The 22,529-nt window shown below is 43.2% G+C and overlaps 2 protein-coding genes across 5 annotated transcripts in view; both read left to right on the forward strand.

Moving 5' to 3' along the window:
• Positions 1–22,529, forward strand: part of efhd1 (EF-hand domain family, member D1) — a 129,073-nt gene that overhangs the window by 59,138 nt on the left and 47,406 nt on the right. The gene's annotated exons all lie outside the window — the stretch shown is intronic.
• Positions 1–22,529, forward strand: part of usp32 (ubiquitin specific peptidase 32) — a 100,045-nt gene that overhangs the window by 21,940 nt on the left and 55,576 nt on the right. For all 4 annotated transcript variants that reach the window (XM_079514502.1, XM_079514504.1, XM_079514505.1 and 1 more), the window contains exons 3-5: positions 18,388–18,493; positions 19,206–19,324; positions 22,110–22,269. In XM_079514502.1, the coding sequence (XP_079370628.1) occupies positions 18,388–18,493; positions 19,206–19,324; positions 22,110–22,269 (385 nt within the window). The remainder of the gene's footprint in view (positions 1–18,387; positions 18,494–19,205; positions 19,325–22,109; positions 22,270–22,529) is intronic.

The raw sequence follows: 22,529 nt of genomic DNA on the forward strand, positions 1-22,529 counted from the left end.
GGAGTTTCCCCGGGTTGGACGTAGCGCGTGGAAGGAACACGTTATTCCAACCAGTTCCTTTCCCCTCCATCAGGCGCCCCGGCTGGCCAGGGGGAGGCAGTTTAGAGACCAGGATTACTGCATGTTTTTTGTGAGGGTACCTAGTACCTACCCTAGAGCAGGGGTTCTCAACGTTTTTGGCCGGGGACCCCCGGAAATGCTTTGGCAATGTCTCGGGACCCCCGCCCCGCCCCCTCCCGACCCCCAATATAAATTGACTGCTACAATAACCTTAAACCATTTTGGGCGGGAACCCCTTTTGGTGTTTTAAGCATTGTTATAATTTAGCTATTGAAAAATAGCAGACCTACAAGCTCATAGCGCGCCACCGAGTGGCGCGCTACGAGCTTGTAAGTCTGCTATTTTTTTTAAATCGTGAAAATATTGATTTATTTATTTTTAATAATTTGGGGACCCCCTAAAATAATTTGGCGACCCCCCGAGGGGTCACGACCCACGGGTTGAGAACCCCTGCCCTAGAGGACACGGGGAGAACATGCAAACTCCACACAGAAAGGCCAGAACGGACGCTGGTTGTTTTATAAGCACAGTCAGCCAGTGGATCCAACCTACTGTTATCAGCTCTTTGGATAGCTGGTATATATATATGAAATGTAATTGGCAGCAGTGGGCGAATTAGTATAATTAGAATCAGCCTAAGATTCATCCTCTCTAATGGAAGGTTGAATGCCTATCGCAGCTACATGCGTGTATAAGCAACGCAAACAGACACTCTGGACTCTCTGGATAATAGTCAGCTAAATGTATAATGTAATGTAATTGAAACCCCCCACTCAACGGCACAGTTGGTTGAGTGCTCTGTTGCAGGTATGATTACATGACAGGACTTGGATAACACTATAATAATAATAATAATAATTATTATTATTATTATAAAATATATAATTATATTCTTATAGGACAGTATTATTATTTCATAAGCACTCATAATACACACAATGCTATAACAATAATCATCATAACGTATTATATACGTATTTTATAATCTATCTATAAATGCACCAAGTCTCTGTACTGTCTGTGTTTACGTCTGTAATCCACGTAACTCGAGAACCGACTTCAAATTCGACACACGCGTTCCACACCCCCGCAGGGATGCAGTGCCCGGTTCTGGGCTCCATATATGGAGCTGTGCCCGTTCTGACATCACAACACGGATACAGAAATCTCCATATATGGGCATAAAAGGGACACAGACAGATGGGTGGAACGGGTTCTCTGACACGGTATTGCATATAGCCGGGCGGCGGGGCATGGATCTCCAACTTCCATCCTTACCGACTCGGCGCTCTACAGCCCGGGCACTGGTCTAGTAACTTATAAGGTCAAGTTTTATCCCTTCCTCTCCCCTCCCATCTCTTCTTGTCACCATGGCAGCTGTTAGTCCAGTGACAGTGGTGTAGTGTGGATGTAAGGAAGGACACCACTGTGGTCGGAGACCTCTTCAAATGGCCGCCACAGCCTAGTTCAAAGACGAGCCAGGCTCAATTTGTCTGTTGAGATGCATACAGTGTATCTTTTTAAGTGGTGCAAACCACTTCCTTAAGTGACTATGTATGTGGGTAGCTGGCTGGCTGCCTGGGTATGTCTGAGCACGGTATGTCTGAGCACGAAGCATGGTTGTGTTTCACCACCTGTGCGCAACCTAACACACACAAACACACTGTATATATGGTGATTTCAGGTGTGCCAGTGCAGTGCAGTACAGTACAGTGCAGTACAGTACAGTGCAGTGCAGTGCAGTGTCTGTGTGGGGGTCTGCGGATACAGGGGATCACCGCAGAGGTCGGCGCGGGGCGCCGACCTCTGTAGTAGGCTAAGGCGACACTCACAGTTCCAGAGTCACCTGGATACATCCTGCTGTTTCCACACACAATAATTCCAGATAGACACAGATATTTACATTTCATAGCACAATTCTGGAGATATAAGGCAGCAGCTGGTTATTAATTCATAATGTATGAATTCTTGTTTCTTTTTTTTTCAAAGATGAAGGTCTTCTAAAGATGTATTTTAAATTTTAATAGTGAAGTAGATTTGAGCAGAAAGATACCATTCCACACACCAAAACATCCAATTAGGAGGATTTAATTTAAGCCAGTGACGGGATTAATCAAGCAACAAACTCTGCCTCAGACGGATTGGCATGCTTAGAGTATGCCCCAGTGGTTCTCAACATGTGGGTCGGGACCCCCAGGGGGACCCCCACATGATTTTTGGGGGGTCCCCAAGATGACAGTGAAAGGACTTTTTAAGACATTTTTAATACCAAAGAAAAAAGACCATTACTGCATCAAAAGTAATCAAGAAACTGGTCAAACATTGGCCAAATTGTCAAATAGTATAAGAAAGAGCTTAATTCCACAATATTTATCTGGAACTGGAACCGAGTCAAACTAAATGTAATGCATCAACTCCTATAATTCCAAGTGGATGTTAGGGTGTGTGTGTGTGTGTGTGGGGGGGGGGGGGGGTTGGTCCCCAGTTCAAATATGATTATTTGGGGGAAGTCGCGGCCAAAAAAGGTTGAGAACCAACCTAGCCTATTTAGACCTGATGCCGATTCTACAAATGTCTTCTAAATCCTGACAGTTTTCTGAAAAACACTGTTTCTATGTCAGTGGTGCTCAACCTTTTTCATGTCAAGGATCCCCAGAATTATCTCTATTTGGCTGCGGACCCCCATCTGAAAATATGTTGTTCCAGGGACCACCCCCAGAAGCAAAGATACGTATGAGTTAAAAACGTTTGCTGTGAAAGCATTATATTCAAAGATTTGCACCACATTTTCACGATTTTTCAAAAATAGCAGACCTACAAGCTCATAAGTGCCGCGCTATGAGCTTTTGGTGTTTTAAACATTATGTTATAATTTAGCTATTGACAAATAGCAGATCTACAAGCTAAACGAGCTTGTAGGTCTGCTATTTTTGAAAAATCGTGAAAATATTTATTTCAGAAAACTGGAGGATTTTAACTGAAAGCATTTGCACCCACCCAGCATCCAGGAAGTTGAGTTTGAGTAACAAAGGGACAAAAGGGCAACTCCAGGGCAGAGCTTTGATTCAACACAGAAGGAGGAAGTTCACTAGCCTGGTGAAACCACTCCCCCTGCTGGACAACATTTGCATTCTGCCAGCAGGGAGAGTCTGGGAACTCTCAGGCAGAGATGATGTAGCCTGGCTAATAAGCCAGACTAATATCACACAACACTGTCGCGGTATATCAGTCTGGGCTGGCTCCACTTGGATTTCATTTCCCGGGGGGCGGGTTCAAACATTTTCTCTTTGACGCAATTGGTCAGAGCTACTGTCAGTCAAAAGTCTCAAGCATTGAACGTCACTGTACCAAAGCCCGCCCATATTGCATACCGTGTCCCGATTGGTCCGACCTGTTCTCGATTGTAGGAAAGAGGCGTGCTACTGAGCCTCGCCAGACCGAAATCCGCTGGTAGGCAACTTTTTTTTGCCAACGGCTGATTCGGTCTGGTTTATTAACCAGGCTAGAGATGATGTACTCCGGTCCAATTCTGTCCGGAGCGATATGCGGCTGTATGAGGCCGCTAGAGGCGGGATCAACGCGAGACTTATGACATATTGAATATTGAAGTCAAAATTTAAAAAAAGATCTTCTAAATCATGACAATTTTCTGGAAAAACCTCATGTCTATATCAGTGATGCTCAATATTTCATGTCAAGGACCCCAAAAATTATATGTAATTGTTCGCCGACCCCCCCCCAGAAGCAAAATATGTTGTTTTAAGGACCCCAGCAAATATTTGAGTTAAAAAACGTTCGCTCTGAAAGAATATACATTCAAAGATTTGCGCCACATTTTTCACAATCTTTCAAAAATAGCAGACCTACAAGCTCGTAGCGCGGCATTCGGTGCCACGCTATGAGCTTGTAGATCTGCTATTTTCCAATAGCTAAAGTATAACATAATGTTTAAAACACCTAAAGGGGTTCCCACCCAGTATGGGTTAAGATTTAAAAAAAAGAAAATAAACTCAACTTGTTCCAGTCTTGGCTAACGCTAGTCTTTTTTTATTTGTTTTATAAACACTTACTGTATATCAGCTATTTTATATCAGCTCCTTGTTCCTGGCCTTGCTTGAACTGCCAGTCTCTCTCTCTCGCTCCACCACCGTCATGTGACCACGCGTTTTCAATACATTCTAATCTGGTCGGCCACATGAAAAGGAGTCCAGTTCAAGTAGCGGAGAGGAGGAGGAGGAGGGTGGAGGGCCCAGAGAGTGAGTGCACAGCAAAGAGCACCCATCTTACACCTATTACAGGATTTGAGGTGTTTACGCTGCCCCCAAATGGTGTTTTGTATTAACAGCAGCTGCAGGCGCAGCCTAAATGCGACCACCTCTCATCTAGCCTCGGAAACCCAGACGTTTTTATTTCCAGGGAGAAAAAAAAAGAGTCCACTTCAATTCGGCATAGAGTAGCACAAACATCACTCACTCTCTGCTGATTTCTAATTGTCTGCACCTTTGTTAAATTGACACACACGCACACGTATACACACACACACACTCCTCTCTCTCTCTGTCGCTCTAATGAATCAGTCTCATGTCTAGCAGCTGCGCATAGTTTCTGCCGGTCGGATCCTGCCGGGAGATGCCTATGCCATAAAAAGCATAGGTGAGTTCCAGGCTACCTCTCATCTAAAGAGTGTGTATTGAGAGGACAGCCCGGCGCGTCATAGACATATATATCCGACGTAAAATGAGAGTGAACGGGCTACAGATGCTTGCGCACGAACATGTGACATGCGGTAACCAATCAGGAATCACGTTCCACATCGTAGAACATTTTTTGTTACTTTGTTACTCACTATTAGTGGTACTATTATATAATATTTATGTTTGTGGCTTGCTCATTTTAAATAGATTAGTCTGGTGAGGCTGCAGACTTCATTTCTCATTTTTATTCAGGTCAGTGGGTGGTGGTGGTGCGGCGCATCAGCGCCCCCTATGGACGCCACTGGTTAAAACACATTCAGACCGTAGGACGCGTACAAACGTCATATCTAACCCAACCGTTGGATCCAGTGGACGTGTACACACGTCATAGCGCTTTTTTATTGATATCAAACAAAACATTTTACGTATAAACGGTACTTTTTGGCCAAAAAGAGAAATCCCTTTCTGGCCGTTTATACGTGTGGTGGGGGGCTCCGAGTGCTTCCACTAAGGAAAGTAGGCTTTCTAATGACACAACCCCCCTTTGTTTTGGTGAGTAGCAAAAACGTTCTTTTTATTTACGCTAAAGACGAGAGGCTGGTCTGCATTCATGACCCGGAAGTTGACATTAACGTAGCTCTAAATGCAACGCATTAGAGCTACGCATGCGCGCTACCGCTCACTTCCTTGTTTACGGCTGAGAAAGAATGCCTCGTATCTCCTCATCTAGGGAGCTCTCCATGGTTTTGAGTTTTGACCAAAAGAGCATCCTTCTGTCTTCATTTTCTGACTTCAACAAGCCTCTCGTTTAGAATATAAACGCTTCTAGAGAGACTTTAGCGTAATCATCGCGAGGTAAGCAAGCAACATTATGCCTCTCGGTTTTTCGGGGGGAACGGAATGCGTGGCTTTTCAGAGTAAAATCTCCCATATCTTCTGGCACTCTTGCGCCTCTATTTTGAAGAAAACCCCGGCACTGATTGTGTTAGGGTCCTGCAAATTAATGAAGGAGAAAAAAAAACAGTTTCTGTTCTCCTCTCCTGTCAGGTACCCGTGCTCTGTTTGTCGTGCAATAATTGTACAATAAACAGTTGTATATTTGAGTCATTTACCATAATAACAGAAGCTTCATTATAGTACCAAAGATTCTTAATTTAGGAAGATCCTCCTCCAGCCCATGCTTTGGCACTAGATACAAAGGCCCTCATTTATCAATGGAGTTATAAAAGCACATGTAAAAACGATGAGTACACTTTTTGGAGCACAGATCTCTGATAGGTCTGGCTGTGCCTGAATGTTGTGCACCGCTGGACAGATCGGTGTGAAACCTTGACGGACGTGGGTGAAAAGTAAACATGGCGTTAGCCTCGACATCCCATTTGTCCCGACATATGTAGCCGGTTAAGATCACCCGTGGTATCCATGTGCGGTTAGGTTTCCGATTTTAAGGACAATTGTATGTATAAGTTCAGAACAAAATGTTTGCTTTCACCATCTTTGTTGAAGAAGAGTCTGGGCAATTATATTTTAGTTTCTTTCAGGCCAGTGTTCATTTTTTTGTTGGCTAAGAACTAGACTAAAACGAAATAGTTTAAATAGCCTAGGCAGGCCTAAAGTTCAATGGTGTGTTCAAAGACTGAGTTTAAATCAGAATTTGCTACTAAAAGTAACACTAAGCCTAAATTGCTAAAATAATAATCCTCTCCTCCGCCTGAAACGGCCTGGCAGGGAGATAACCAACTGTAGCCTGTGGTAGATTGAGTTGACTGACTGCCATGTAACGGGAATTACAGTAATTCATGTTGGGTACATGGAAAATATCTGATTTTGGCGGCACGGTGGCACAGTTGGTAGTGCTGTCGCCTCACAGCTAGAAGGTCCTGGGTTCGATTCCCGCTCGGGACGCTGTGGGTGCTGGCGGCGTGTTTCCTCCTCCTCCATCAGTGCCCATACCCAAGGAGGGGTTGGCGAAAGGGCCTTTCTGTGTGGAGTTTGCATGTTCTCCCCGTGTCCCCTAGGGTAGGTACCCTCACAAAAAACATGCAGTAATCCTGGTCTCTAAACTGCCTCCCCCTGGCCAGCCGGGGCGCCTGATGGAGGGGAAAGGAACTGGTTGGAATAACGTGTTCCTTCCACACGCTACGTCCAACCAGGGAAACTCCCCCCTGTCAGGTGTAAAGGAGCAACTTGGACACTCAGGCATGAAGGAAGCATGAGTTCAAGTCCGTTGCTCTCCCCATGTCCCCCATATATGGGGACTAGGTTGGTGGAGGGTGTGTAGAGCCCAGGATCACATTAGATAATTGACACAGGGGTGAAAAATGGGTTACAAAATTGTGGGATAAAAAATATTAAAAAGCTCACAATAGGTGACATTAGGTGACATGCGTGAGTCTGCAACAAATCAAATTTGAAGTCTTGAATCAAAGATGACGGCAATATGTTCTGCATGATTATGTAGCTAAGTAGTAATTTTCTAGTATACTTGGTAGTTTTTTTCTTTCATTTATGTTTTGATTTTCTACGGCCAAACGGGCGTTGGTTTTTAACCCATTTTGGAACCTGTGGGTCTGCTATTTTTGAAAAATCGTGAAAATGTGGCGCAAATCTTTGAATATATATATATATATATATATTCTTTCAGAGCCAACATTTTTAACTCAAATCTTACAACAACATATTTTCAGATGGGGGTCGGCGGCCAAATATAATTCTGGGGGTCCTTGACATGAAAAAGGTTGAGTACCACTGACATAGAAACATGGGTTTTTCATAAAGCATTTAGGATTTAGAAGACATAAAATGGGTTAACTTTAGGACTGGCAGAGTAAAATATAGAGTTGAAAATATCACCACAGGTTAAATGAAATAGAATGACCATTTATCTCTTCAGTGCCACGGCAGGGACTGGGAGGCCTCAATAGTGCTGATTAATATGAGAGAACTGCCTGGCAGTGAATGGGGTAATGGAATGAAAGCAGTTTAACCCATTTAGACCTGAGAAAAGATTCTACAAAATGCCTTCTAATATAAATCCTGACAGTTTTCTGAAAAAACCCATGTTTCTGTCAGTCGTTCTCAAACATTTTCATGTCAAGGAACCCCAAAGATAATATGTAATTGGCCGCCGACCCCCATCTGAAAATATGTTGTTCCAGGGACCTCCAAGAAGCAAAGATTTGAGTTAAAAACTTTGGCTCTGAAAGAATATATATTCAAAGATTTGCGCCGCATTTTCACGATTTTTCAAAAATGGCAGACCTACAAGCTCATAGCGCGGCACTCGGTGCCGCGCTATGAGCTTGTAGATCTGCCATTTTTCAATAGCTAAAGTATAACATAATGCTTAAACCACCAAAAGGTGTTCCCTTCCAAAATGGATTAAAAGAGAGAGATGTATTAGTTGGACACGGGGGAAATTATTAGGAATGTGGCATCAAACGTAAGGGGCCAGTGAGAGTTGTGTCAGTGCGTAAAAGAGATGAATAATCACTTGTATCTGATTAACTCTTCACTCACACAGCTCACAGCCAACAACACAAAAGCCACAAAATGTCCACTAGTGTTGGGCTGTAGCATAGCAGGTACAGTAGATGTCATCTGCTCTCCTCATTTGAAGTACTAGTAGTTTTTGTTGTATTAGCGCCCCTCCAGACCTGTTTGCACTCCATCCTGCCATCCTGCTTTCTTCCGTCCATCTGAGATCTTGTTTGGAGTAGTATATGTCCCTCATGTATAGCTTAAATCTAAATCTTGAGAATGACCAAACTTGGTGTATGGTTACATCAAGGTATCTTGCATATCAAAAGTAGGTCACTGTGAGTTCAATCAATTTACAATTTAGGCATTTAGCAGATGCTCTTAATCCAGAGCGATTTACATTAAGCAAGAACAAAAAAAGCATGGGAATACATCACATAAAAAAGCATTTATCATGAAACATGCTAAGCTAAGAACGTAACAGTGGAATATCTATATAATGAAACTATGCATATAAACTATACATATACTATACTATGCTATACATATGTACTATGATGTGCTATGACTACATACAATGCAATTATAGTGCTGTCTACATAACATGCTATAAGTCTATCAAATGATATCAATTCAATCACTGCTTATTCAATCACTGCTTCATTCAGTCAGTGTGTGTGTGTGTGTGTGTGTGTGTGTGTGTGTGTGTGTGTGTGTGTGTGTTTGAGAGGGGGGGGGGGGGGGGTCAGAGAGAAGGAAGAACATGCAATATAACTCTCCAGCTGGAATCAAACCAGGAACGTTGCAATTATAATTCTCTAGAGATATGCCCATATATGGAGATTAGGGCTGCAACGATTAATCGTAATCGAATCGATTATTCAATTAGTTGTCAACTAATTTAGTAATCGATTCATCAAATTGGCAACTAATCACTAGAGTTTATTTTATTTTATTTGTCTTTTATTTGAATAGCAGCCTAATCAGCAGCTAATCAAATACAAATTTGAATGAATTATATTTTTTGTTAGTTAGAACATGAATAAAATAATCTAAAATATATTTTAAGGTGATAGCTAAATTAGTGTCATAATCCGATTTCGATTAATCGTTTAAATGATCGGCCGATTAATCGATTATGAAAATAATCGTTAGTTGCAGCCCTAATGGAGATGTCTGTAACTCTGTATCTGTCAAAGTGACATGAGCGTGATGACGTGGTCCGACTGCTGGCCCGGCGATCTTTATATCGGACGCTGTGGATGAACTATCCAGTCATCTACCTGCACGCTTCTGACAAATCTGTGATTCATTGTTAAAGATGATTATTTTGGAAATGTTTGTGCTTTATTCAGAGAAGACAGACAGTAAAGTATTCTGGTTAGCCGGGAGGGGCGACTAAGTGGCAACTAAGTGCCCTAACCTAACCATGCGGATATCGGTGTCACCCAAACAGTGATTCATTGTTGAAACTAATGCTGTGATATATGATATGCAATTATATCATGCAGACCCTTTGCAATCACGTTTCTTCTTGACATCAAGTGGACTGAGTGCTGCTGGATCCAGTATGGATTAGACTTCATGTGGGCAACCTGTGACAACTGACGTCCCCACATCCCCCAGATGATTGACCAGATGACATTTAACCCATTTTGGGCGGGAACCCCTTTTGGTGTTAGCATCATGTCATGCTTTAGCTATTGAAAAATCGAAGAACGACTGACATGGAAACATAGCTTTTTCAGAAAACTGTCAGGATGTGGAAGACATTTTTAGAATCTGATCTCAGGTCAAAATGGGTTAAGACCTTTTTGATTTTGATACCTAAAATAAATTAAATGAAGAAAAAAAAAAGACCGGTACTGCATCAAAAGGTAATCAACAAACTTATACTATAAAAACTGATCAAAACTGAGCCAAATTGTCAAAATGAAAAATGCATTTTTTTTAAATATCTGATCTGCAGGCACCCAACGCCTCGCAACATGAGGCATTGTGGGCTTGTAGATCCGCTATTTTCACAATATTTAGTCAAACAGTCAAACAAAATGTAATGCCTCAACTCCTACAATTCCAAGTGCTTGTCCCTGACGAGGTTGAGAACCACTGGTCTACAGACATATAATATTTATCATGTATGACATCAGTGTTACTTTCGTCGACTAAAACTTTTTTCACTGACAAAAAACAAATTAAAACTAAGCTATGACTTAAGCTAATGACTACTAACACTATGACTAAATATAGACATTTTTGTCAACAACTAAAATGTGAGGGGAGGGACTAGTGAGAGAAGAGATCAAGTAAAACTAGACAAGTCATGTCATGCATGGTTGTGTGCAGGTATCACTCTCCGAAAATAGCAGATCTACAAGCCCACAACGTGTCGCAGTGCGACACATTGTGAGCGTGTAGATCTGCACCCATGCTGAGTATAAATCAGGCATTTCAACACCATCATGAGCCACCAAAATACATTTTAGTCGACTAAATCAACTGTAAATTTAGTCGACTAAAATATTATTGTATTTTGTCGACTAAAACTAGACTAAAACGGAACAAGAAATCAGATCACTATAGTACAATACGACTAAAACGAAATGAACATTTATTCAAAAGACTGAAACTAAATAAAAAATTGCTGTCAAAATCAACGCTATATGAATCAAAATTTGACCAATGCAAGGTTTCAGCCCAATCCGAGTCCCATTGACTTCCATGATCAAATTAAAAGCATCTATGAAAAAAGTGGAGGTACCAAAAGCCTACTGGCAGTGTGCACAAGAAATTGAGCACCGATCAGTTTGTGACATTAGAACCGGATAAACTCAAACTGGCCGACCTTCATAGACAGAGCCATTTGAAACAGCACACTAGCTCTGGATCCACCAATCAGAATCCTGCCCTCTCATGTGAGCAGCAGAAGCTTGCTTGACATTGAAACAGTGAGATTGGCACATCGATGGCACAGAATCGCATTCATTAGTTAGAAATCTAAGTGCCAATCAAAGCGTGTGTGTGTGTGTGTGTGTGTGTGTGTGTGTGTGTGTGTGTGTGTGTGTGTGTGTGTGTGTGTGTGTGCGTGTGCGTGTGCGTGTGTAAATCTGCAGGTCTCATGACATCACACGGCTGAATCTGGTGATGTGTGTATTCATAGCAGCTGTGCTCGTTACAAAGATGTAGAGAAGCTGGAGTGTCTGTGTGTGTGTATTGGAGGGTGAACGGAATTCATATTCAAGTAAGAGAAAAACGTTTTGGAAGGTGCGTGTGCGCACGCTATTTTGGCAATTTTAACTGCCCACCTTTCTTTCATACAGATATTCAATTGGCAAAATCGCTGTTTCTCAATTACGCTGATACGGTTTTTACCTTCACTGGTATTATTATCTATTGTTGGCTCCTCATCAGGGACGGAGTAACCCCCACCAGGGCCCCTGGGCCGGTCATTCTTGCAGAGCGCGTGCGTGCGACATTTTCGTGTTTTTATCATCTTTTTGACCTACATTTAACAAAATCAATGGCCAATGAAGGGCCCCAGACGCCCTTTTCAGGGTGTCAAACCTAGTACCGCACGGTCCAATTTCCCCGAAGGGCCCCTGAGAGCCAAGGGCCCCTGGGCCATGGCCTCACGGGCCCCTGAGAGCCAAGGGCCCCTGGGCCATGGCCCCACGGGCCCCTGAGAGCCAAGGGCCCCTGGGCCATGGCCCCACTGGCCCAATGGCTAATTTGTCCCTGCTCCTCATGGTGTCATGTCGAACGGTCCTTGAGCAAGGCACTGATGGTCGCCTCGTGGTTGCCTGCACAACAGTCGGCGTGTGAACGTGTGTGGGAAATGTAACACACATTGTAAACTCTCTTTTGGATAGAAGTGCAGGCCATTCACTCTCTACTTTTTTCAATATGAAATTCAGTACAGCTATTACTGCCAGCCAGGGAACGCTACATTGATCCCTCCTCTAATGAGGGAAACAAGACGGTAATAGAAACCGTTGGCTGTTGAACTCGGCTCGGTTATGATTTCCTCGTCCTCTCGAGACGAGACAGTGAGGTTTTCCAGCCAGCACTATTGAAAAAAACAGATTCAGTGCAGTGTTGTTTTTGGCAGCAAATTTCTATTTTAGTTTTAGTTAGCAAAGCAAAGTAAAGTTACTATGTATATTTACCCAGGGTATCTGGGCTAAGCTCAAGAACTTTTTTCCAGCCAGGCCCTGCTCATAGAACATTTCATGGTAGTGGTTCAATGCCTTGCTCAAGGGCACTTCAGCGGTGGTAATTTTAACGTTTCGGACCGCTGATTCGAACTGGCGACCTTCCGGTATCAAGACCGCTTTCGCAATCCTTTCGGCCACCGCTGCCACAAGTCATAGTCTCTTGAAGTGTTAGTCTAGTTTTAGTCGACTAAATGTCATGCGATTTTAGTCGACTAAATCTACAGTTGATTTAGTCGACTGAAATGTTTTTCGGCGGGCCTTGATGCAGTCGTAATGGCTGTTTTTACCATTGCTGAAAATAGCCGATCTACAAGCTCAGTTTTCATTTGGTTTCCATTTAGTTCTCCTCAGTGGAAAAACGTAGTCGACGGACATTTTTCGTCTTAGTTTTTGTCGACGAAATCAACACTGATTCAGTGCAACTTCCAGGGCAACAGGCCTGTTTTTTAGTCTGTGCCTATGGTGTATAGAACCAGCCACTAGCTCTTCTATGGTGTTTAGAACCAGCCACTAGCTCTTCTATGGTGTATAGAACCAGCCACAAGCTCTTCTATGGTGTATAGAACCAGCCACAAGCTCTTCTATGGTGTTTAGAACCAGCCACTAGCTCTTCTATGGTGTTTAGAACCAGCCACTAGCTCTTCTATGGTGTTTAGAACCAGCCACTAGCTCTTCTATGGTGTATAGAACCAGCCACTAGCTCTTCTATGGTGTTTAGAACCAGCCACTAGCTCTTCTATGGTGTATAGAACCAGCCACTAGCTCTTCTATGGTGTTTAGAACCAGCCACTAGCTCTTCTATGGTGTATAGAACCAGTCACTAGCTCTTCTATGGTGTATAGAACCAGTCACTAGCTCTTCTATGGTGTATAGAACCAGTCACTAGCTCTTCTATGGTGTTTAGAACCAGCCACTAGCTCTTCTATGGTGTTTAGAACCAGCCACTAGCTCTTCTATGGTGTTTAGAACCAGCCACTAGCTCTTCTATGGTGTATAGAACCAGCCACTAGCTCTTCTATGGTGTATAGAACCAGCCACTAGCTCTTCTATGGTGTTTAGAACCAGCCACTAGCTCTTCTATGGTGTTTAGAACCAGCCACTAGCTCTTCTATGGTGTATAGAACCAGCCACTAGCTCTTCTATGGTGTATAGAACCAGCCACTAGCTCTTCTATGGTGTATAGAACCAGCCACTAGCTCTTCTATGGTGTATAGAACCAGCTACTAGCTCTTCTATGGTGTTTAGAACCAGCCACTAGCTCTTCTATGGTGTATAGAACCAGCCACTAGCTCTTCTATGGTGTATAGAACCAGCCACTAGCTCTTCTATGGTGTATAGAACCAGCCACTAGCTCTTCTATGGTGTATAGAACCAGCTACTAGCTCTTCTATGGTGTTTAGAACCAGCCACTAGCTCTTCTATGGTGTATAGAACCAGCCACTAGCTCTTCTATGGTGTATAGAACCAGCCACTAGCTCTTCTATGGTGTTTAGAACCAGCCACTAGCTCTTCTATGGTGTATAGAACCAGCCACTAGCTCTTCTATGGTGTATAGAACCAGCCACTAGCTCTTCTATGGTGTTTAGAACCAGCCACTAGCTCTTCTATGGTGTATAGAACCAGCCACTAGCTCTTCTATGGTGTATAGAGACAGCCACTAGCTCTTCTATGGTGTTTAGAACCAGCCACTAGCTCTTCTTCTGGGCAGTGTTGATGGCGGTATGATGGTACACCATTATTTCCGCTGCATGCTGGTGTCTCTCTCCTTCACCTCTTAAGAGTTTCTCTCCTTGTCTTCCTGGTGAGCGTAAACTGCAGTGTAGAGAGGAAAATAAGAGAGCAATTTAATATAAACTTTGGTCGATACGTCTTTGAGTGGCCTGATTTCCTTGTAGGTTGTAATAATGTGCATATATTTCGAGCAATCCTTCAAGCAATGTCGAAACGCCTCCTACAGTATTATTATGAAAGCAACTAATAAAATGTTTATGAACTTAAAGAAACCCAGCATACCTTCATTCCTTTTTGGACACTTTGGCAGTTCTGCAACTGTGTAAAAGGTCCCTGCGCACTGGACGTGTTTTTCGGATTTTTTGCTGCGTTTTCCCGTCGGTTTTCTGAAAAACGCGTCCAGTGTGCAACCACCTTAAAGGAGATTTCCATGCTAGAAGGCTTTCTTACCTTTATTTGTAGTTGTTACGTCCCCACCAAAGAGGTCCAGGTGTTAGTTGTAGTTGTTACGTCCCCACCAAAGAGGTCCAGGTGTTAGTTGTAGTTGTTACGTCCCCACCAAAGAGGTCCAGGTGTTATTTTGTGCAAAAGTGCATTTATATTGGCTATTTCCCCTACCATAAGCCCTCAATGGGCGTTGGGTTTTTGTGCTAATTTGCTTATTTCCATCGAAATAAGTAGTAAAGTGTGCCGCTTGGGATACTATTTACATTATGAAGAGAGGACATATACAAAAAACAATGATTTTTGAGCTGGTTATTGGTACCTTTTGATTTCATATTATAGCTATGTAAAAATATGGTGCCATAATGCCATGTAGTTGAATCAGGAAACCACACTGTGTATTTTAGTCTTGCATAAGGGCTAGATCATTATCAGAAACAAACCATTAGAATGATCGATTTGAGGAAGTGCCTGCAGGCTTTCATCAATCTTCAGTTCTATTTGTGTTACAGCAAAATATTCTATAGTGAGATAAAGCGTGAGAGAGAGAGAGAGAGAGAGAGCGTGAGAGAGAGGAAATACTTGGATACTTGGAAACAGGATCCACTCTTAACCCATTTTGTGCGGGAACCCCTTTTGGTGTTTTATGCTTTAGCTATTGAAAAATAGCAGATCTACAAGCTCATAGTGCGGCACCGAGTGCCGCGTTACGAGCTTGTAGGTCTGCTATTTTTTTTAAATCGTAAAAATGTGACGCAAATCTCTGAATATATATTCTTTCAGAGGTAACGTTTTTAACTCAAATCTTTGCTTCTGGGGGTCACTGGAACAACATATTTTCAGATGGGGGTCCGTGGCCAATTACATATCATTCTGGGGGTCCTTGACATGAAATGGTTTGAGAACCACTGACATAGAAACATGGGTTTTTCAGGAAACTGTCATGATTTAGAAGGCATTTGTAGAATCGTCCTCGGGTCTAAATGGGTTAAGAGGAAGAAAATAGACAACGAACTAGCATTCTGTTAGTACAAAACGTCTACGTGGTTTTCAGAGTTCATGATTTGAACTTCCCTACTCCAGACTGGCTGACCTGCTGACACCAACACAACCTCTGCCTTAGATCACTGACTGTAGAGTCACCTCAGGGCTGGCTGCTCCACACCCTGGGCTGAGACACACACACACACACACACACACACGCACGCACGCGCGCGCGCGCGCGCGCGCGCGCGCGCAGCGCGCGCGCGCGCGCACACACACACACACACACACACACACACACACACACACACACACACACACACACACACACACACACACACACACACACACACACACACACACACACACACACACACAGAGAAAACAAGTTCTGACGTAACACACACACAGAAAACAAGTTCTGACGTAACACACACACAGAAAACAAGTTCTGACGTAACACACACACAGAAAACAAGTTCTGACGTAACACACACAAACCAAACAACAGTGAGTCAACACTCTCACTCACGCACGCACACACGCACGCACGCACTCACACACACACACACAGCTTTCACTAGTGATTTTTACTAGTTGCCTAGTTTACTAGTCGACTAGTTGTTTAACTACCTATTATGTAAAAGGAAAAAAAACTTTAGTTTTTTTAATAATAATTATAAAAATAACTTCAAAAACTGTGTACATTGGTGACTATAATATAGCATTCTAGCTGATCTTGAGGTCTACAAAAACGAAAAAAAATCCCTTATCAACTAGTGGATTTACTAGTCGACTAGTTGACTAGTTCATTGGGAGGGACCAGGAGTCACTCAGCAGCATCCATAAAAAACGGACAATAAAGAAGGCCTCTCAAATAGTTGAGGACAACACACACACCCTCCATAACCACTACGGACTAATGCCCTCAGGCCGGCGATACAGAGCATCAAAACTCACTAAAAGGGGCTCAGCTAGCTTTGTGCCCACCTCCATCAGACTCTTGAACGCCTAGTTCTTTGAAGTTGAAGTAGTTGAATAGTCGACTAGTTGCTTAAAGCCCACACACACACACACACACACACACACACACACACACACACACACACACACATTAAACTGTTCAACATTTTTCTGTTGATGTATTTGCTAGTTGTTTTACACATGGTAAAACGTAAACTGTTCATGTATCCTCTCTTCATCATCTCCCCCTAACTAATGGCTGTCATTGCACCATGAATCAGTTGGGACAGAAAATAATTCCCCCAGGCAGGGCATAGCATTGCAGTATTCATTACTTAATGATTTATCTGCTAAAGAGCAATCGCTGAATCCCTACCGAGCCCTTAGAAGCCGATTTCTTCCTGATTAATTAAAGTGTAAATATTCAAAATATTTACACTTTCATTAATCAGACAATACTTTTTTGATTTCATTGTGGCACCAGAAACAATTCCGGTATGACCTACATAAATTAGAGTACTGACAATAAAGTAATTCTGAGTTCTTTAGTTGACTCATCCTGAGAAGATGTTCTCACACCCACATATTGTAAGATCACACTGACAGCAATATGCTGTGCTTTGATAAATGCAGCAGAATGCAGACTTGGTTTTGGTTTCTCGACCTTGTTAGTCAACCATATTTAACCCAATTTGGCCTGACGTCAACATTTTAAAATGTCTTCTAAATCCTGACAGTTTTCTGAAATACCTCATGTTTCTATATCAGTGGTGTTCAATATTTCATGTCAAGGACCCCAAAAATTATATGTAATTGGCCGCCGACCCCCCCATCTGGAAATATGTTTTTCCAGGAACCACATTTTCACGATTTTAAAAAAATAGCAGACCTACAAGCTCGTATCGCGGCACTCGGTGCCGCGCTATGAGCTTGTAGATCAACAGATTTCAACAGCTATATTGCTTAAAACACCCAAAATGGGTTAACCTCTGACATTGTGCCGTTTCTCCTGAGATCCCTGATCTCTTTCTATATGCAGTCTTGACAGTTGACACTGAAGCAAAAAACATGCAGTTCTTTGATCTGGAGGCTGTTGCGTATGGTAAAATGTGTGTGTTGCATGCATAACTCCACACATGCACGCACACACACACAGAAATACTGACGAATGGTGCCACCGTTGATGAGGTGGAGATCGCCAGGATCTGGTGTAGTTAACACAAGGCTACCTATACCTACTTGGTATTCTAAACAAACAGTGGTATTAATGACAACAACTCCAGGCGATTTAACATGGACGTCACGTTACATCGACCTGGAGTCCCACGCAGGACTCTGGTTGTTGAAAACCTGCCCTGCAAGGTTAAATATCCCTCATCCGTGAATCTGGCCCTGGCAATGCCACACAGCATGCCATTAACAGTTTAACGTAGATGTCCGTCATGGTACGTAGTACGGTCATGTGCTTGAGACGGAGATTGATTAATCTCTGTCAAATTAGTGATATCAAAACCGCTATTTGAATTTGATCTAATTTCTCTACTCTTCTCTTCTCTCTCTTCTCTCTACTCTTCTCTCTTCTCGACTCTTATGACTTGTTTTACTGCAAAATAAAAAATCACACAGTCATTTACACCTGTAAACCTGACGTGATTTGACAATAAAGTTTAGTTTGTTAAATTGTTTCACACCCTGACATACCGCCATGTTGGATTGCTTCTGCTTTAGCGCTGTCCTCCTCACATCCTCACATCTGTCCTCCTCACCACAACCACGTCTGTCCTCCTCACCACATCTGCCCTCTCTTGTCCATCCAGGTGATCTACACGTCCTTCGGAGGCTCGTCCAAAGGCCTGCACTTCAACAACCTGATTGTTGGCCTGGTGCTGCTGACCAGAGGGCGAGATGAAGAGAAGGCCAAGTGTAAGTATAGAACTGTCATGGACCAGGATGGGCTGTTTAAAAGGAAGAAAGGAAGGAAATGCTGGAAAGAAACGGCTGGCAGGGTGTTTAGTTGACAATACAGAGCTGGGATGATGGCATTTCAAATATATATTTATAAATCGAGACAAAATGATTTGATCTATTCTATAGAGTTAGAGAAACTGGACAGATGTGAGTCTTTTTATCTGTGAGTCTGTTCATGTCGGCGTACATCACCGCTGTTGGGCAGCGGTTGTGCACTTGGCGCCATGTTACCTACATGTCTACTACAGTATAAAGGTTAAGTTGTCTGTCTGTCTCTCTGTCTGTGGCACTGAGCGGGCGTATTATGCCAAATTATGGACATACCTGACCATACCATATCTGGTGAGTCTGTAGCCTGGAAACCAGACGAATCTGCCACAGGACAAAAAATTATATATTTATCTCCAGACCTACAAGCTCGTAGCGCGGCACTCAGTGCCGCGCTACGAGCTTGTAGATCTGCTAATTTTTCAATAGCTAAAGTATAACATAATGCTTAAAACACCAAAAGGGGTTCCCGCCCAAAATGGGTTTAAAGAGGTTCAACGCCATCTATAGCTTTTGCATTACTGCTATCGTGTCTGTCTGCCTCTCTGTGTGTGTGTGTGTGTGTGTGTGTGTGTGTGTGTGTGTGTGTGTGTGTGTGTGCGCGTGTGCGTGTGTGTAGACCTCTTCAGCCTGTTTGCCAGCGAGCCGGGCGGCTATGCGGCGAGGGATGACATGGAGGCAGTTCTCCGTGTGTTGGACGGGGAAGTCCCGCCCTCACTCAGGAAGTTCTTCACCGAGGTCAGCCACCGTCCTTTGGATTTTCTCTAGTGGTGGGCATAGTTTTTTTTTTTTATCGCGATTAATCGCACTGCAATCCTGGAGTTAATCGCGATTAATCGCGATTAAAATGGCTCATTTGAACTCTGCCGAAGGAATTGAAAATATGTGCGCGCTACCTAAATAATGTCCAGAAGTAAGTCCTTGTGAACAGGTTTAGACCAGGAGCCCTAATTATGGATACAACTAGCCTATTAATAGCTTATATTTCATATTGTGAGTTTGTAGAACTGTTCACAGTGTTGCCAAGTCTAGTCATTATAAGCTACTTTGGACTTGTCTATCTGTAAAGTTTCTTTAGAATATTGGTGGTCCTTGACATGAAAATGCTTGAGAACCACTACTCTAAAACAACATTGGACAATGATGTTTGACAGTCAGCAAAATAGTTGCTTATTTTAGACTTATTTTCTGACTTGATCTGGCCTGTTAACATTTTCATAGACCTGGTTGCTTGTTTCTCTCTCAGTCACGAAATGTGGCAACCCTGGTCAAAGCCGTGTTATTATTGTGATGCATGGATGCCTGGTTTAGCTTAGCACACAACAGCTAACATGATGCAGCAGGCTGCTGCCTGGATGGAATATGGATATGGACTTATGGCTCCATCGCTGCCTCTTTCTTTTCTAGTAAGTAAGTAAGTAAGTAACAGCACGTTAACGCCGATAACGGCCCAGCATTAATTTTCTCACAGCCAAATCTCTCCACTATTGGCATTATCACATAGGCTTTATAGATGGGGCGTGGTGGTGGTAGAGTCAAAATGAGAAAACGAGAAACATCCTGTGCCCATGGATGTAAACCATCTGATGAAACTAATCTGTCATTGAGAGTGAATGATGAACTGTCGGCAGTCAGTGGCGTGCACAGACATTTAGAGGGGCAGGTGCTCGAGTGAAAAAAGGGGCACCTTGTGCAGCGCGTGGAACCGGCCGGTTGCCTTAATAGTGTGAGATTTATAGATTTTGGGGCCTAAATAATATATTAGAAGCTTTTTATCAAGAATTGATCAATATCACCATGGTCCACATGGTGTACACTGTAAAAAAAGGGCACATTGCCAAAAGGGCACTAGCACCCCCTAGTGTCTATGTGTGCACACCACTGACTTAGCCTGGCTAATAAGCCAGACTAATATCACACAAACGGCTGTTTCGGTCTGGCTTATTAGCCAGGCTACCACTGACTGCCAAAGTTGTCTTGGCATGCATACATACAGACAGAGAACAGCCGTGTGGCCAGTTGCTACAATAACTTCTGTTCAACACATTTCATACCCAGAGAAGCTCCAATGTGTATGAAAATGGGGAGAAATATGGTGTTATAATTTTCATATGTCACGTCAACAGTCTGAAGTTCTGCCTTGGCATCAGCAAAACCTGCTAATTGGTTTTAAGTGAAGTTCCCTGCAAAATGTGCTGAGGCCTTAATACATGTTGCCTTTTTCTCCATCATTATCTGGACATACTGTTTTATAAACCAGCGTTATCAGCCGGGTGCCACTGAGAGAAGAGAAAGTTTAGCATTACAGAGAGGCACTCTGCAGGTTCTTAACTGGATTACAAAGGGGCTTTTGAGCTTTTCAATCAGATCCCACCGCACACGCACGCACGCACACACACACACACACACACACACACACACACAGACGCGCAGGCTCATGGGCACTGATTAGGGATGAAAAGTTAATCAGATTACAAGTGCCATAGGCTCACATAGGGATGCCACTTGGTACTATACCAAATGTTTTGTCGGATATTGTTTATGAACAATTTATCACTATGCTCATAAAATCAGTTAAATCTGGAAATTAACATACACGTAAAACAACAAGATATATGGTATGTACAGTATATTTTCAATTCAACCAACTGCCCATATACGGCAGCACCCTCCAATAAAAATAAATAAATGACTATACATTAAAGACAGTTATGGCGCTGCATCAGGTGTGATCAGGCCTGGGTGGGTTTTGATTATAAAGGCCAACCAAGCTAAGACACACAAAACAAACTTTGAGATACTGTATGCAATAGTGTATACACTTAGTTGATACAATGAGGGATCAACTGTGAGTGTTTTGCTTTGATGTATTGCTCAGAAACCCTCGCCACGCACGCACGCACGCACGCACACGCACACACACACTTTTTATGAGGAATTTAAATAATGTTTTACGAGCACTTTCATAAAGAAAAACATTTTGCTGATCAACCTCCATGTTGCATATAAATCTACCCATTCTCATTTACCATCGTTTCAGCCTGGTCTGTTGACAGAACCTAATGAATGAGAATACAGTAGATAGTGGCTGTATGTTGGGACACCGGCCTTGCGCTGTCTGTCCTCCTCACTGACTAAAGGCTCATTCATACTCATTCATTCATTCATTCATTCATTTTCGGTGGTGAGGTGACCACTGAACTACAACATGACCTCAATGAGCCGTGGTGAAGAGCAAACCCACCGCCACCGCCCCAGCCCTTCTCTCTGTTTTTACTCACCACCGCTCAACGTTATTTCAGCTCCGGTGGTCACCTCACCACCAAAGCGGTGGTCACCTCACCACCGGAGCGGTGGTCACCTCACCACCGGAGCGGTGGTCACCTCACCACCGGAGCGGTGGTCACCTCACCACCGGAGCGGTGGTCACCTCACCACCGGAGCGGTGGTCACCTCACCACCGAAAATCCAGACTATGAATGAGCCTTCAGCCTGCCGCTGTGTGCTTCTTTCTTTCTCCCAGGGAGAGAAGGTGAACTATGAGCGCTTCAGGAACTGGCTCCTGCACAACAAGGAGGCCTTCACATTCTCCAGGTGGCTGCTGTCGGGAGGCGTGTGCGTCACCCTGACCGACGACAGTGACACGCCCACCTTCTACCAGACCCTCGCCGGTGTCACACACTGTGAGTCCTCCTGTCAACACACTGTTTGTTCGTTCAGGGGAAAATCAGACCTGTCTGAACTGTGGGTGTCAGTGTTGTTTTTGTCGACTAAAACTAAAAGGTCGACTACCTTTTTTTCACTGACAAAAACTAAATGAAAACTAAGCCGTGATGACTAAAACGACAATTTCATCAACAGATAAAAACTAGACTGAAAATGCTAGGAAGGGACTAGTGGACTAGAGATCCAGCATAAGTCATTTTACACTTGGTTGCATGCT

Source organism: Electrona antarctica, assembly GCF_951216825.1.
Source record: "Electrona antarctica genome assembly, chromosome: 11".
Classification (NCBI taxonomy): domain Eukaryota; kingdom Metazoa; phylum Chordata; class Actinopteri; order Myctophiformes; family Myctophidae; genus Electrona; species Electrona antarctica.